The sequence below is a fragment of the Schistocerca gregaria genome, chromosome 4 (genome assembly GCF_023897955.1).
Source record: "Schistocerca gregaria isolate iqSchGreg1 chromosome 4, iqSchGreg1.2, whole genome shotgun sequence".
Classification (NCBI taxonomy): Eukaryota; Metazoa; Arthropoda; class Insecta; order Orthoptera; family Acrididae; genus Schistocerca; species Schistocerca gregaria.
In genome coordinates this window covers 280,256,650-280,272,287 of record NC_064923.1, presented here as the reverse complement: position 1 = coordinate 280,272,287, position 15,638 = coordinate 280,256,650, and the positions used below count along the sequence as shown (strand labels likewise).

Here is a 15,638-nt window from a genome sequence, read left to right as displayed (position 1 = left end):
CTCTTCAGGAAAATTTGGAAATATGGAGGTTAAACCCTACATGGGACCATCACATAAAGGCTGAAATGTGAAAGACTCCTTTTAGTCGCCTCCTACGACAGGCAGCAATACCGAGGGGCTAATCTAACCCCCGGACCCGCAGGTGAAGGGGGGTGACTATCTTGACTCTGCACCCTGTTCGCCAGATCCAGCTCTCTCCGACTTCCTCCTGTTCCCTTGGATGCAAAGGGACTTTAAAGGGAAGTGTTTTGCAGATGTCAAAGATGTAAAACTCAACATCACAGGGGTGCCAGCAAATGTCACAGAGGACAAAATTAAAAGATGCTTCCAACACTGGAATGAACATCTGGACAAATTCTGTAACAGTAATGCAGAGGACTTTGAAGGATACTTAAGGTGTATTTGAGGGGATTGGAGGGGGGGAGGGGGTGTACAATTTTTATAAAAAAATTCTGGTTACTTGTGGGTTCCCCCCATACATCACATTGATGTGATCCACTGTAGGAAAATCAGTTGTCTTAAATATTCAGTTGGTTAAGAGTGCCAAGTAATATCACGCCATATTACAGTTTAAAGAATCAAAGCAATATCTGCCCCAATAAAATGACTATTGCTACAGTGACATTATAAAAAGTCAAATCAAACAATGGAAGATCCAGGGTGGAATGTATCAATATTATGAAAAGCAAAGTTGTTACCATATAGCGGAGATGCTGAGTCACAGATAATTACAACAAAATAATTGTCACAAAGGTAGCTTTTGGCCGGTAAGGTCTTTGTCAAAATTAGACAACAGACATACACACGTAAACGCTTATGCAAACGCAACTCTCTCTCTCTCTCTCTCTCTCTCTCTCTCTCTCTCTCACACACACACACACACACACACACACACACACACACACAACTGCACTCTCAGGCAACTGAGGCCACAGCAGCACCAGTGCATGATGGAAGTGGGTGGGGGTAAGCTGAAGGCTGGGCTGGGGAGGGTCAGGGATAGTAGGGTAGGGGTGGCAGACTGTTATGTGCTGTTTGAGAATGCACAGGGACGAGGTGGGAAGAGGCTAGGGCAGCTAATGCAGTCAAGGAGGTTAGACTGAGGGCAGTGGAGTTGTGGGGAAAGAAGAGGAAGGGAGGGGGGGGGGGTGTATAGTGGAAAAGAAAAGAAGCGAAAATACTGGGTATGATGGTGGAATGAGGGCTGTTTTGGGCTGAAATGGGAGAGGGCAATGACTAACGAAGGTTGAGCCCAGGAGGGTTACGGGAATGTAGGATATATTGCATGAAAAGTTCCCACCGGCACAATTAAGAAAACCTGGTCTCAGTGGAAAGGATCCATATGGCACAGGCTGTGAAGCAGTCATTGAAATGAAGGATGTCAATTTTGGTAGCTTGCTAAGCAGCAGAGTGGACCACTTGTTTCTTGGCCACAGTCTGTCAGTGGCCATTCATGTGGACAGACGGCTTGTTGGTTGTCATGCCCACATAGAATGCAGCACAGTGGTTGCATCTTAACTTGTAGATTACATTACTGGTTTCACCGGTAGCCCTGCCTTTGATGGGGTAGATGATGTTTGTGGCTGGACTGGAGTAGGTGGTGGTAGGAGGATGTATGGGACAGGCTTGCATCTAGGTAGGTCTATTGCAGGGGTATGAGCCAGGAGATAAGGGGTTGGGAACAGGGGTTGTATAGGGATGGACGAGTATATTGTGTAGGTTCAATGGACAGCAGAATACCACTGTGGGAGGGGTGGGAAGGATGGTGGGCAGGACAAAAGGTAGTCGAATCCCTGACAGAGAATGTAATTCAGTTGCTTCAATCCTGGATGGTGATGAGTTACGAGGGGAATGCTCCTCTGTGGCTGTATGGTGGGGCTTTGTGGATAGTGGGAGACTGGGAAGATAAGGCATGGGAGATTTGTTTTTGTACACGGTTGGGAGGATATTTTTACGGTTTGTGAAGGCTTCAGTGAGACCCTGAAGTATATTTCGAGAGGGACCGCCCGTCACTGCAGATGGAACAACCACGGGTGGCTAGGCTGTATGGATGGGACTTCTTGGTATGGAACGGCTGACAGCTGTCGAAGTGGAGGTATTGCTGGTGGTTAGTAGGTCTGATGTGGATGGAGGTACTGATGTAGCCATCTTTGAGGTGGACATTAACATCTAGGAAGGTGGCTTGTTGGGTTGAGCAGGACCAGGTGAAGCAAATGGGGTAGTAGTTGAGGTTCTGGAGGAATGTAGACAGGGTGTCTTAACCCTCAATCCAAATTGCAAACATGTCATCAATGAGTCTGAACCTCTGAACCAAGGGAGGGGTTTACAATTATGGATGTTTAGGAAGGATTTTTCTAGATGGCCCATTATTAGGTTGGCATAGAATGGTGTCATGTGGGTGCCCATTGCCATACCCCATATTTGTTTGCAGGCAATACCTTAAAAGGAAAAGAAATTGTGGTTGAGAACATTGTTAGTCATAGTGACTAGGAAGAAGGTTGATTGATTGGAATCTGTTGGGTGTTGGGAAAGGTAGTGTTCAATAGCGGTAAAGCCATGGGCATTAGGGATGTTAGTGTGAGGGGAGGTGGCATCATTAATGATGAGTAGGGCACCGTGAGGTAAAGGGACACGAACTGTGGAGAGTCAGTGGAGGAAATGGTTGATATCTTTTATATAGGCATGTAAGTTCTGGGTAATAGGTTGAAAGTGTTGGTCTACAAGAGCAGACATTCTATCAGTGGGGGCACAGTAACAAGACACAATAGGGTGTCCTGGGTGGATGGGTTTATGGACTTTAGGAAGCATGTAGAAGGTGGGAGTGCAGCATTCCCCTCATAACTCAGTACCACCCAGGACTGAAGCAACTGAATTACATTCTCTGCCACAGTTTCGACTACCTCTTGTCGTGCCCTGAAATGAGAAATGTCCTGCCCCACCCCTCCCACAGTGGTATTCTGCCGTCTACCGAAACTACACAATATACCTGCCCATCCATACACAACCCCTGCCCCCAATCCCTTACCTCCTGGCTCATACCCCTGTAATAGACCTAGCTGCAGGTCCTGTCTCGTACATCCTCCCTTCACCACCTACTCCAAGTTGGTCACAAAAATCACTTATCTCATCAAAGGCAGGGCTACCTGTGAAACAAGTCATGTGATCTACAAGCTAAGCTGCAACCACTGCACTGCATTCTATGTGGGCATGACAACCAACAAGTTGTCTGTCCACATCAAGGGCCATCGACAAACTGTAGCCAAGAAACAAGTGGACCGCCCTGTTGTTGAGCGCATTTCCAAACATGACATCCTTCATGTAATGACCACAGGTTTTCTGAATTGCACAGGTGGGAACTTTCTCTGCCGTGTAACTTAAGTTCCCGTAACCCTCCTGGACTCGACCTTCGTTAGTCATTGTCCTCTCCCATTCCAGCCCAACACAGCCCCCACCATCACACCCAGTCTTCATACTTCTCTCCTATTCTGCTATACCCCCATCCCCCCCTTTCCCCAAAACTCCGCTGCCCTCCGTCTAATCTCCTGACTGCATTAGCTGCCCTACCCTCTTTACACCTTGTCCCTATGCATTCTCTAACAGCACATCACAGTCTGCCACCCCTACCCTACTATTCCTCCCCCTCCACAGTCCAGCCTCCTCCTTACCCCCACCCACTCCCATCATGCACTGGTGCTGCTATTCACAGTGTGGCCTCAGTTGCCTGAGACTGCAGTCACATGTGTGTGAGTTGTGTTTGCGTCAGTGTGTATGTGTGTGTCTCTTGTCTAAATTTGACGAAGGACTTACCAGCTGAAATCCATATTTGTGACAGTCTTTTTGTTGTGCTCATCTGAAACTCAGCATCTCCATTGTACAGTGAGTACCAACTTTCCTTTCCATAAAAAGCCAAATCAGCTGTACTTATATTTCAAAACAACTGAACAAGATGAGGTCATCATAATACACTAGATGATACATGCTGTAGAGACACTTTCATTACTGTATGTCATTTTTATATTAAATTACTTGATTTCAATCTCTCTGTGTCTTAGTGTTGCAGGTCATGTAGTGAAATGACAACATGTCTCCACAAAATTCGCAACTGCCATATACCTGATGTTGCTGCTTGAAACGGTGTTTCCCCATGATTGTTGACTGTGTCCATATGAGCTCCAGCTTCAGTCAAATCCATTATAATTGCATGGAGCGTCAAGAAGTCACTGCAAAATGAAAGTGAGATACAATGAATCCATTTTTCTCAATATTTCTTAAAAAAGAGAATTGAATGTTAAATTTTGAAGATACAATATTACTACAATACCACCAAGAAATCACAGTTACCACTGATTTCTGTTAACAAAATACTACTCATCATACCAAACACAAATTTTAATTTGGTAGGTCAATGAGCTTTTCAACCACAGAGTTTTTTTTTTTTTTTTTTTTTTTTTTTACATGTGTGCACCTTTACATGAAAGTAAGATCATTCGCTAAAGACATTATATATTTTTGTTTCTAGAGTCAAAAGTATATACCTGATACAAGAAACTTACCTAATTGGCTTCTGATAGCTAACTATCACGTGTAATGGAGTATTTCTGTTACTGTCCATCGCGTTCACATCTGCACCACATTGAATCAGTAACTTAGCTGTTGTAGCACAGGGGAATCTGTGGATAAATTGCGAGTACTTGTATAAGCATTGATTCAAAATATACATTGAGCACAAAGCTCTATCTAACAAATTTAAATATTCCAGTCTTGCTGTTCCCCTTTCATTAACATGTATGTATATTCAGTGAGGCCACAACTGAGTTTCCTCTTGTTAAGCTCAAATTAAGTTGATGACTGATCCTATGTTCATACTGTTGGCAATGTGTTCAATGAAAAAAACAAAACAAAAAAACATGAAATCAGCAGAGGGAATCATTCATTAATTGCAGAGTGCCACCAGTAGACCAACTAGCACAATGACTAAGCATAGGAAGTTTAAAAAAATGGAGTACAATGGTCAGCATCTGATGCTTCTGTTCACTCAAACTGTTTGGTGCATGTACTTCCATGAAAGTATGGCACATGTCAATGTAGCCACTTTGCACACGGGGAACAACTGCAGTCAACTTCCCTCATGATCGTTCAAGTATGCCACACTTGAATGGACAGACTGTCAACTCTGGGAAAAAAAGAAAATCCATGTCTCTTATTTCCACACTACGAAAATACCTGAACATATTTAAGACTATACAACAACTTAATTTTTCCCTTAAAAGTATTGCTATCCGTGTGAAAAAAGAAAACTGCTAATTTTCATTTTGTGTGATTTTTTATTTAGTTCCATAACGGTTCTCGACTGATTTTTTTCATATTTGGTACCGTGAAACCTTAGTTTCGTAAGACACCATTTACCTTCACAAAATCTGTAACACTCATTCTGACATGATGCTACTTGTTTAGCACGAGAATTTGATCCACTAATCTTGTACTGGAAAAGTCGGACAGCATGCACGCAACCTATTGCTATGTTTTAAACTATACATTACTGTGAGTGAAATATAGCTAAAACAATACAAGAAGTTTCAAAATTGTAGCGACATCGCTATCTGTGATCTCTCATCAATAAATGTGAGTTACTGAATGGCATCAATGCCACAAATGCCAGCTGAATGAGTTCATGTGGACTTAGTGTATTGCAGAAGCAGAAAAACGTATTACTAGCGATCAGTGCACGCCTGGTAATGGACCCTCATACAATTTTAACCATTCTTGCTCCGTTAGCTTCCAATATAAATAAATTTCTTCCTCAGCAACCACTGATTACACTAGAGAATTATATACTATGGTCTTACAGTAGCCCACATATCATATTGTAAAAGCAATTAATCCTTGTCAATTTTTTTATAAAGTTGCAAGCATATCTCCACCTAAGCTCTTCAAGACTATTTGCTGGATGGCTGTTACTACTTGCAGATGTACTTTTATCCCATTGGAAGTACTTCTATACAGGGAGAGCAAAATAAATCTGGCCCAGAAAGTATTTTAGGGACTTTAAGGTAAACACCCAGACTTACATCATTTGCACTCATGTTAGATGATGTAAGTAGGGACCCCTATCTTAAAGTGAATGAAGTAGTTTTCAGGCCAGTTTTACTTGTCTACCAAGTACGAAGAATTAGAAACAACTTTGCCCAAGAGACTTTGAGGACATACAAGGCACAGTTCCAGACATCTGGGCTGGTTGGGGTGTGGTATTTGCCCCCCTGAGGTGGTCTGCTAACAATTCACATCTCATTGCCACATAGTAAGAGCTCTTTGTTTCTGATTCCCACTGTATACATTACAATCTGCAACACTCACCGAAAATCAGAAGCACTGAGATGCCAGAAGGCACACACAAAAGAAAGAAAACTTGCTAGTTTTTGGAGTTACCCTTTGACGGGTCAGAGTAAACTATACAACCCCACCTTTGCCCCCCCCCCCCCCCCCCAACTACATGGTACTGTCTAGACTGACTCTGCCACTTCTATTTTGTGGTTAGTGGACTGGTTGTGGTGGGAACAGTGTCAGATAGGGTGGGTAGAGGGAGATGGAGGAGGCAGGAGGCAGGTGGAGAGACTAGCTGTTGCTAGCTAGTGACTCAGAGGGGTGCAGCCATATGGGTTGGCGAGATAGTTGCAGCCGACAGGAAGCAACTCACACCAAAGTTGTCATGGGGACATGAACTAGGAGGGGATGAGAGGATGGAGGAAGGGGAAACTGTTGGATGGAATGTGCGAGGGCAGTGGATTACCCGGGACTGAGGCCAGGACAATTACGAGAGCGGAGTTTTTGTTGTAAAGACAACACCAATCTGCAGAATTCAGAGAAGCTGGTGGTGGCAGGAAGGATCCAAATGGCTCTGATTGTGAAGCAGTCAACTGAGCATGTTGTGCTCAGCTGCACATTGTGCCACTGGGTGGCCAACTTTGTTCTTTAACAGTTTGGCACTGGCATTCATCCTTGGGGGGGGGGGGGGGGGGGGGGGCAGCTTGTTGGTAAGTCATACCAATATAAAAGGCTGTACAGTGTTTGCAGCAGAGTTGGTATATGACAGCCTCTGATGGGATAGGATAATCCTGTGAGAAAAATAAGAGGCACTGGATGGGTGGATTGGGTCAATCTTGCACCATCGTCTTCTACAGGGAGAGGATACCTGTGACAAGGGTTGTGAGGGGGAGAGGTGTAGGGGTGGACTAGTATGTTTTGTACCTTGACTGGGTGATGGTACTTTAGGCATGGTGGGAAGAATATTCAGTAGGATGTCCCTCATTTCACGGCAGGATGAGAAATAATCAAAACTCTGGTGAAGGATATGGTTTGGCTGTTCTAGTCCACGGTGATACCGAATGATGAGGAAGGCGCCCCTTTTGTAGCTGCTTCTTGGGGTTGGTGGGAGGATTGAGGCAGTGTGTACTGGGTATGGGGTGTATTTCCTGTATGTGATGACCTTTGTGAGGGCTTCAGCATACTGGGCAAGGGAGTTGTCACTGCAGATACATCATCCATGGGTGGCTAGGCAGTACGAGGGAGACATTTTGGTGTGAAAGGGATGGCAGCTGTTGAAATGCAGGTACTGCTGGTGGTTAGTGGGTTTAGTGTGGATAGAGTTGTGGATGGATCCATCAGAGAGGTGGAGGGGTGTCCAGGAAGCTGATGCGTGGATAGAGGCGGACCACGTGAAGCAGATTGGAGAAAAGGCACTAAGGTTGAGAAGGGATGTGGAAATGGAGTCTTCAACTTGAGCCCAGATGATGAACCTGAACCAGACTAGAGATTGGGAGTTTTGGGAAATTAGGAAGATGGCACACAAAGAGGTTGCCATAGGAGAGTGCCATGCGGCTGCAGATTTGTTTGAAAATCTTCCATCCAAATGAAGAGTAGTTGTAGCTCAGTAATTGGGATGTATAAAAGGAATGTGATGGTGAGTTTGCACTCTGAAGGATGTTGGGAGAGAAACTGTTTGAGAGCAGCAACACCATAGGCTTATGGGCTGTTCATGTATTGGGAGGTGGCATCAACAGTGGTGGGTAGGGATCTATGAGGTAAAAGGATGGAGATAGTGGAAAGCCAGTGAAGGAAGTGGTTCGTATATTTGATGTGGGAGGGTAGGTTTCTAAAAATTTGTTGGGGGTGTTGGTCAACAAGAATGTAAATTCTTTCAATGGGAGCACAAGAGCCAGAAACAATGGGATGTCCAAGATAGTTGAGTTTGTAGATTTTGGGGAGGAACATGTAGAAGGTGGGTGTGCAAGTTGTTGTTGGGGTGAGGAGGGTGATGGACTCAGGGACAGTTTCTGGGAAGGGCCTATGGATTTCTGTAGGGATTTGATGTTATGTTGGACTTCTGGGATGGGGCCACTCTGGCAGAGCTTGTCAGTGGACGAGTCAAGACAGTTGGCAGAGCTCTTTTGTCAGGTAGCACTGTGACTCATCACAACAGTGGTTGGAGCCTCTGTCTGCAGGGAGGATGATGAGGTCTGGATCTGTTTTCTAGTTGAGGGCAGGTTGGAGGTGCAACTCCACAACACAAAATGGGTATACAGACTGTCAGACTTTAAACTATAGCAATCTTTATAAGAATGGCACAGCAACAAACATGATACGTACGATGCATCACGAAACCTGATGGACAGTCACTGACATCTTTAGTTTCAGTTTACACAAGACCAATTGAAATTTCATATCTGACTCCTCTTATTTTTTACTGAAACTCATTAAGCTTAACAGCATACTGCTCACTCAAATTGTAGGTGCCAAAATAGTAGTATAGCTTCAGTAAATAAGCTAAGTTTTCATGCTCTTACATCTATTGTTTCACTATCACACTTATTAATCTGTGGTTAATTGTGAGACATCATTCTAAACTAAAAGGAAACCTTTAAGACAGACTGTATGATGTCAGTATTATTTCACATATGAAGTATGAAGACCACTTCAGAGCAGCACCCTAATCTCCTGAACAATAGCAAACACTATTATTGTTACTATTATTACTGCCAATGCCACTGCTGCTACTACTACTACTGCTACTATTTTTGTCCTTACCATCAATATTTCCAATTCTCAAATTATTGACCAAAAATTAGATAAAATAACATATCTTAGGAAATTAAGAATATTTCTTTCCAATAAAAATACTTACTTGCATACATCATTGGTATGGAAATCATCAACAGGTGTTTCTGCATCAACACATAAATGTAGTAACGTTTTTCCTTCTCTTGTTGCTACATTCAACTTATTCAATCTATAAACTAAACTGTTTACTCGAAACTCTTCTTTTTTTGTACATGTTTTCATTAATTTTGTTATGATGACCAGTATATACAAAACAGTTGTAATGTTGCTTTCAAATTCTTCCTGCAAAAAGAAATATATATTTTTAGAGAATTTCACAAAGTAATTCATGCTGATAGTTCAGAAGCAATCAAGATGTGAAAGGAATATGGAAATAAATAAGGTGGAAACAAATCACTAAATATTTACTGAAACAAAACTATACATCACAATGTAACAAATCTCACTCTATCCAGTTTCTCTGAAAAACAGTTATCCAATCTTGCAAACAGTTGCGTGACAGGGGAACACTTTTAATTGCATAATTGAAACCAAGATAAAATATTATACACCTACACCTACAGCTACATCTACATTTACCATTCCTGGCAGAGAGTACCTTGCACCACTGCTAACCATTCACTACCCAGTTTCATTTGAAAATGGGGCGATGAAAAACTGACTGTATGCTTCTGTATGAGCGGTAATGTCTCTTATCTTGTCTTCACAGTCCTTATGCAAGATATTCATGGGCAGCAGTAGGATCACTCTGCAGTTTGTCACAAATACCAGTTCTCTACACTTTTATTGTGCCTATCTACCAGCACTTTCCCACTTGGTAAGTCATGGAATCTTTGTTTATAATACAGGGGAACACGATGTAACTTACCAAATTGAGGTCGAAATTGGGTCTGACTACAAAGTTATCTGGATGCGAGTAACTGACATAATTGAATTCAGATTGTTGTTCAGGTGTGTTTTGAGAGTTTTGGAATCAGTCAATAAAGTCTACAAGTAGTAGCATGTAATTACCCTGATTGTGCCAGTTTTACTTGAAAGCTAATTCAACCTGCTGAGTATATACTGGGACATAAATGGATTTGTTACAAGTGGTATGGGTGCACAGTCTTTTGAAGTAGTTTGAACACTTACTCCGAAAACTGTTTTGAGCAGCTAATGTGATAACATACCCATAGTGGAAATATTTTAGACCTTGTAGAAACAGGTCTGGCCTTATCAGCATAGACTGATATCGTAGCTACAGTGGTTACTGAAAGTTAATACATCCATTAAGAATGTTAGAAGAGTTTTTATACTGGAAAGAGAAGCTAAGCTGTTGTTACCAACCTAATTTTACGATGAATGGACATAGTTTAATTCAAATATGAGTAATGTAGAAGAATTATGGGCAAAGTTTAAACTGATTGTAAATCACATTCTGCAGAAGTTAGTGCCCACTGAACAGGTTAAGGATGGAAAATAGCCACTGTTTATATACCAAACTAAAGTGTTGGCATGTTGGTAGACACACAAACACACACACAAAATTCAAGCTTTCGCAACCAACGGTTGCTTCATCAAGAAAGAGGGACGGAGAGGGAAAGACGAAAGGATGTGGTTCAAATGGCTCTGAGCACTATGGGACTCAACTGCTGTGGTTATCAGTCCCCTAGAACTTAGAACTACTTAAACCTAACTAACCTAAGGACATCACACACATCCATGCCCGAGGCAGGATTCGAACCTGCAACCGTAGCAGTCGCACGGTTCCGGACTGCGCGCCTAGAACCGCGAGACCACCGCGGCTGGCACGAAAGGATGTGGGTTTACACACACACACACACACACACACACACACACACACACACACACTTGTAAAGGCAATGAGTTTGGGCAGAGATGTCGGTCGAGACGGAAGTACAGAGGCAAAGATGTGTTGAATCACAGGTGAGGTATGAGTGGCAGCAACTTGAAGTTAGCGGAGGTTGAGGCCTGGTGGGTAATGGGATGAGAGGATATATTGAAGGGCAAGTTCCCATCTCCGGAGTTCTGACAGGTTGGTGTTAGTGGGAAGTATCCAGCTAACCCAGACGGTGCCAAGATGTGCTGGCCGTGCACCAAGGCATGTTTAGCCACAGGGCGATCCTTATTGCCAACAAACACTTTCTGCCTGTGTCCATTCATGCGAATGGACAGTTTGTTGCTGGTCATTCCCACATAGAAGGTTTCACAGTGTAGGCATGTCAGTTGGTAAATCACATGGGTACTTTCACACGTGGCTCTGCCTTTGATCATGTACACCTTCCGGGTTACAGGACTGGAGTAGGTGGTGGTGGGAGGGTGTATGGGATAGGTTTTACACCGTGGGCGGTTTGCAAGGGTAGGAGACAGAGGGTAGGGAAGGTGGTTTGGGGATTTCATAGGGATGAACTAAGAGGTTACGAAGGTTAGGTGGACTGCGGAAAGACACTCTTGGTGGAGTGGGCAGGGTTTCATGGATGGATCTCGTTTCAGGGCAGGATTTAAGGAAGTCGTATCCCTGCTGGGGAGCCACATTCAGAGTCTGATCCAGTCCCGGAAAGTATCCTGTCACAAGCGGGGCACTTTTGGGGTTCTTCTACAGGAGGTTCTGGGTTTGAGGGGATGAGGAAGTGGCTCTGGTTATTTGCTTCTGTACAAGGTCGGGAGGGTAGTTGCGGGATGCGAAAGCTGTTTTCAGGTTGTTTGTGTAATGGTTCAGGGATTCCGGACTGGAGCAGATTCGTTTGCCATGAAGACGTAGGCTGTGGATTGGGTGGCAGCTGTCATAATGGAGGTACTGTTGCTTGTTGGTGGGTTTGATGTAGACGGATGTGTGAAGCTGGCTATTGGACAGACGGAGGTCAACGTAGGTAGAAGGTAGGGGTGCAGGGTGTCGGGGGGATCAGGAGGTTGATGGAGTCAGGTGAAAAGTTTTGTAGGGGGCCTAAGGTTCTGAGGATTCCTTGAAGCTCCGCCTGGACATCAGGAATGGGATTACCTTGGCAAACTTTGTATGTAGTGTTGTATGAAAGCTGACGCAGTCCCTCAGCCACATACTCCCGACAATCAAGTACCACGGCCGTGGAACCCTTGTCCGCTGGAAGAATGACGATGGATCTGTCAGCCTTATGATCACGGATAGCCTGGGCTTCAGCAGTGGTGATGTTGGGAGTAGGATTAAGGTTTTTTTTAAGGAGGATTGAGAGGCAAGGCTGGAAGTGAGGAATTCCTGGAAGGTTTGGAGAGGGTGATTTTGAGGAAGAGGAGGTGGGTCCCGCTGTGATGGAGGACTGAACTGTTCCAGGCAGGGTTCAATTTGGATAGTGTCTTGGGGAGTTGAATCATTAGGAGTAGGATTAGGATTATTTTTCATCGTTGCAAAGTGATATTTCCAGCAGAGAGTACAAGTGTAGGACAGTAAATCTTTGACGAGGGCTGTTTGGTTGAATCTGGGAGTAGGGCTGAAGGTGAGGACAGAGGTTTTGGATTGGGAGAGAGGTTTGGAGGAAAGGTTAACTACTGAATTAGGGTGTTGTGGTTCCAGATTGTGTTGATTAGAATTTTGAGGTTTTGGGGGGAGTGGAGCTGGAAGTGGGAGATTGAGTAGATGGGAGAGACTGGGTCTGCGTGCAATGAGAGGTGGTTAGGGTTTGCTGGAAAGGTTGAGTGAGTTGCCATTCCGCATGTGGGAAACCAGGAGATTGGATAGTTTTTCGAGGTTGAGGGTGGCATGCTGTTCTAATTTGCGGTTGGCCTGTAGGAGGATGCTCTGAACAGCCGGTGTGGATGTGGAAGAGGAAAGATTGAGGACTTTTATTAAGGATAGGAGTTGACGGGTGTGTTCATTGGCTTAGTTGATATGTAGGTGAAGGATTAGGTGGGTGAGGGCAATGGATTGGTCTGTTTGGAACCGGTATAGGGACTGATGGAAAGAAGGTTTACAGCCAGAGATGGGAACTTCAAGTGTGAGGCCTTTGGGGGTAATGCCAAATGTCAGACAAGCCTGAGTAAATAAAATATGGGAGCGTAATCTGGCTAGGGCGAAGGCATGTTTGCGGAGGGAATGTAAATAAAAATTAATAGGGTTGTTGTGGGGATATTGTGAGGGTGACATGGTATCAGAAGGTGGAAAGTGTAACATGGGGCTGAAATGAAAATGAAAATAAAAATATATGGGGAGAGATAAAGGTGAACTAGAAAGCAACTGGAGATCTGGTGTGAAAAAAGTCGAAAAAGTGTTGGTGAAAGCTGAGCTATGTTGATCCTGTGGTGAACTTGGGTTGGTAAACAACGATGTGCACAAAGGTTAGGTAGTTGTGTTGCCGCCAAAACACGCTAAAGCGTGGAGAAATTTAGGAAAATTTCAAAAAAACTGCGTGTAAATTTATTAAAATGAGTGGTTTTGTGGCGGCAGATTATGAAAATGAGGCTAACAATTGTCTGACGAAGAAATAATGACGTTAAAACCTGTGGGAAGTGGCTAAAAAGGATCAGTGATGTGAGAAAAATGGAAATAAAGCGAAAGTTGTTAGAACTAGCCGAATGGTTGTTTAATAGGTGAAAGGAACTGTTTGTGAACTGGAAACGGTGGATTTTATGGCAGCAGTAGTGTTGAAAGCGCAAATATATATATATAAAACAGAAAGAAACTTCCACATGGGAAAAATACATTAAAAACAAAGATTCCAAGACCCACCAAGCAGGAAGGCGCCGGTAGATAGGCACAATAAATAAAACACACACATAGAATTTCGAGCTTTCGTAACCGGCGACTGCTTCGTCAGGAAAGAGGGAAGGAAAAGGAAAGATGAAAGGATGTGGGTTTGAAGGATGTGGGTTTTAAGGGAGAGGTTAAGGAGTCATTCCAATCCCGGGAGCGGAAAGACTTACCTTAGGGGGGAAAAAAAGGATAGGTATATACTCTCGCACACGCATACGCGCGTGTGTGTGTGTGTGTGTGTGTAACCTGTCCTTTTTTTCCCCTAAGGGAAGTCTTTCCGCTACCGGGATTGGAATGACTCCTTACCCTCTCCCTTAAAACCCACATCCTTTCGTCTTTCCCTCTCCTTCCTGAAGAAGCAACCATCGGTTGCGAAAGCTAGTAATTCTGTGTGTGTGTTTGTGTGTTTTGTTCATGTGCTATATATCACGTTGGTTGCGAAAGCTTGAATTTTGTGTATGTGTTTTAATTCAGATGATAGCTCCCAGCCAAAGAAATCAAAATTGTTTTCATGTGACGTGAGTACAGTAGACAAAGAGGAAACAGCAAAATCACTGAATGTAAATGTAAACCACACGGGTCAAATGGAGACTACCCGCTTCCCTATTATAACTCAGACTGCTCTGCACATCAGACCCGTATCTACGATATTTCCAAACCGAGGCAATAGTAGACAGTGGCGTCCCTCGGGCATTTGAGATAGGACGGGGAAAAAAAAAAAAGATTTTTCGAAAACATGTTCATTTTGTAGCACACATCTTTCTGAAGAATCTGATACATAAAACATATGTGTCTGAGGAATTGCAAGACATGTTATTTGATCTTAAGTCTGCCAAAGTGCAGTGCCCCACCTCTTCACACAGCATTCTTCTATCGCACATCACTGTATTTTGGTCAGTGGAATTGAAACACGTATATTTTGTACTGGATGCCATCAAACTATATTCAGGACAGTGGAAATTAAAATGTCCTAAGGTGCCTCTCCTGCTTCCAGTCAGCCGGTTTGACATCCTAAGCCTCCTTTCATTGTCCTTCTTCCCTTTTTTTTTTTTTTTAACCTCTTCAGAAAAATTGCACTCTTTATTCCCTATTAGCTAACAACTTGCTGCTTTGTGTGACATAAAATTAAGTATAGGCTACATAAAACCAGTAAAGAGAAGAGAGAAGCAAGACAGTACACATTTCTTCAATCCTTAGATCCTAGAATCTTTTTCCTCTCCGATCTTGCTACAGCTTTACATGGTGTGCTTTCCTTTCTGCGAAAGGATCTGTTACCTCATCAAAGTTCATCAAACGTTTTGCTACATGAAAAATCGAAATGTCATTGTCTTAATACTGAAAAAAGCTGTAATTACAAATAGGCCCAAGACTGGTGTGGTTTCTCAACCTGATTACTGTGTTTTGTCGCTATCTGCAAGATAAAACAAAATAGTTCTTTATAATAATGCAGCAATTGTAACAGATGCCAAACAAACAAGACTGTTTTGGCAGAAATGGTTATTTTTATAACACGGCAGAATATAATTCACAAAGTATCCATATCAAATGCCTATTAGGCTAACTACAAGCAAAAAGCTTTACGTTAGGAAATAGTTTCACACTTCATTCATACACTCCAGCTTCTCAAACACGAGATCGAAAAGCAGTAGTGCGAATTTTTTATATAAAATTGGAATCGTCATAGTCTTCCATAATTTAAGTGATGTCACCGTTTCTTCTCCTTCCTCGTTCTAACAAACAATGTTGTCATCACTAATTCTTTATCTATTCCTGCAAATGTCAAAGCTTATTCACCGATTAATTT

At 43.2% G+C, this 15,638-nt stretch overlaps 1 protein-coding gene across 1 annotated transcript in view; it reads right to left on the bottom strand.

The window, feature by feature from the left end:
• Positions 1-15,638, bottom strand: part of LOC126365863 (protein fem-1 homolog B-like) — a 51,159-nt gene that overhangs the window by 15,299 nt on the left and 20,222 nt on the right. The window contains exons 7-9 of the mRNA XM_050008532.1: positions 9,179-9,396; positions 4,554-4,670; positions 4,114-4,220 (exon numbers count right to left, since the gene is read on the bottom strand). Of these exons, the coding sequence (XP_049864489.1) occupies positions 4,114-4,220; positions 4,554-4,670; positions 9,179-9,396 (442 nt within the window). The remainder of the gene's footprint in view (positions 1-4,113; positions 4,221-4,553; positions 4,671-9,178; positions 9,397-15,638) is intronic.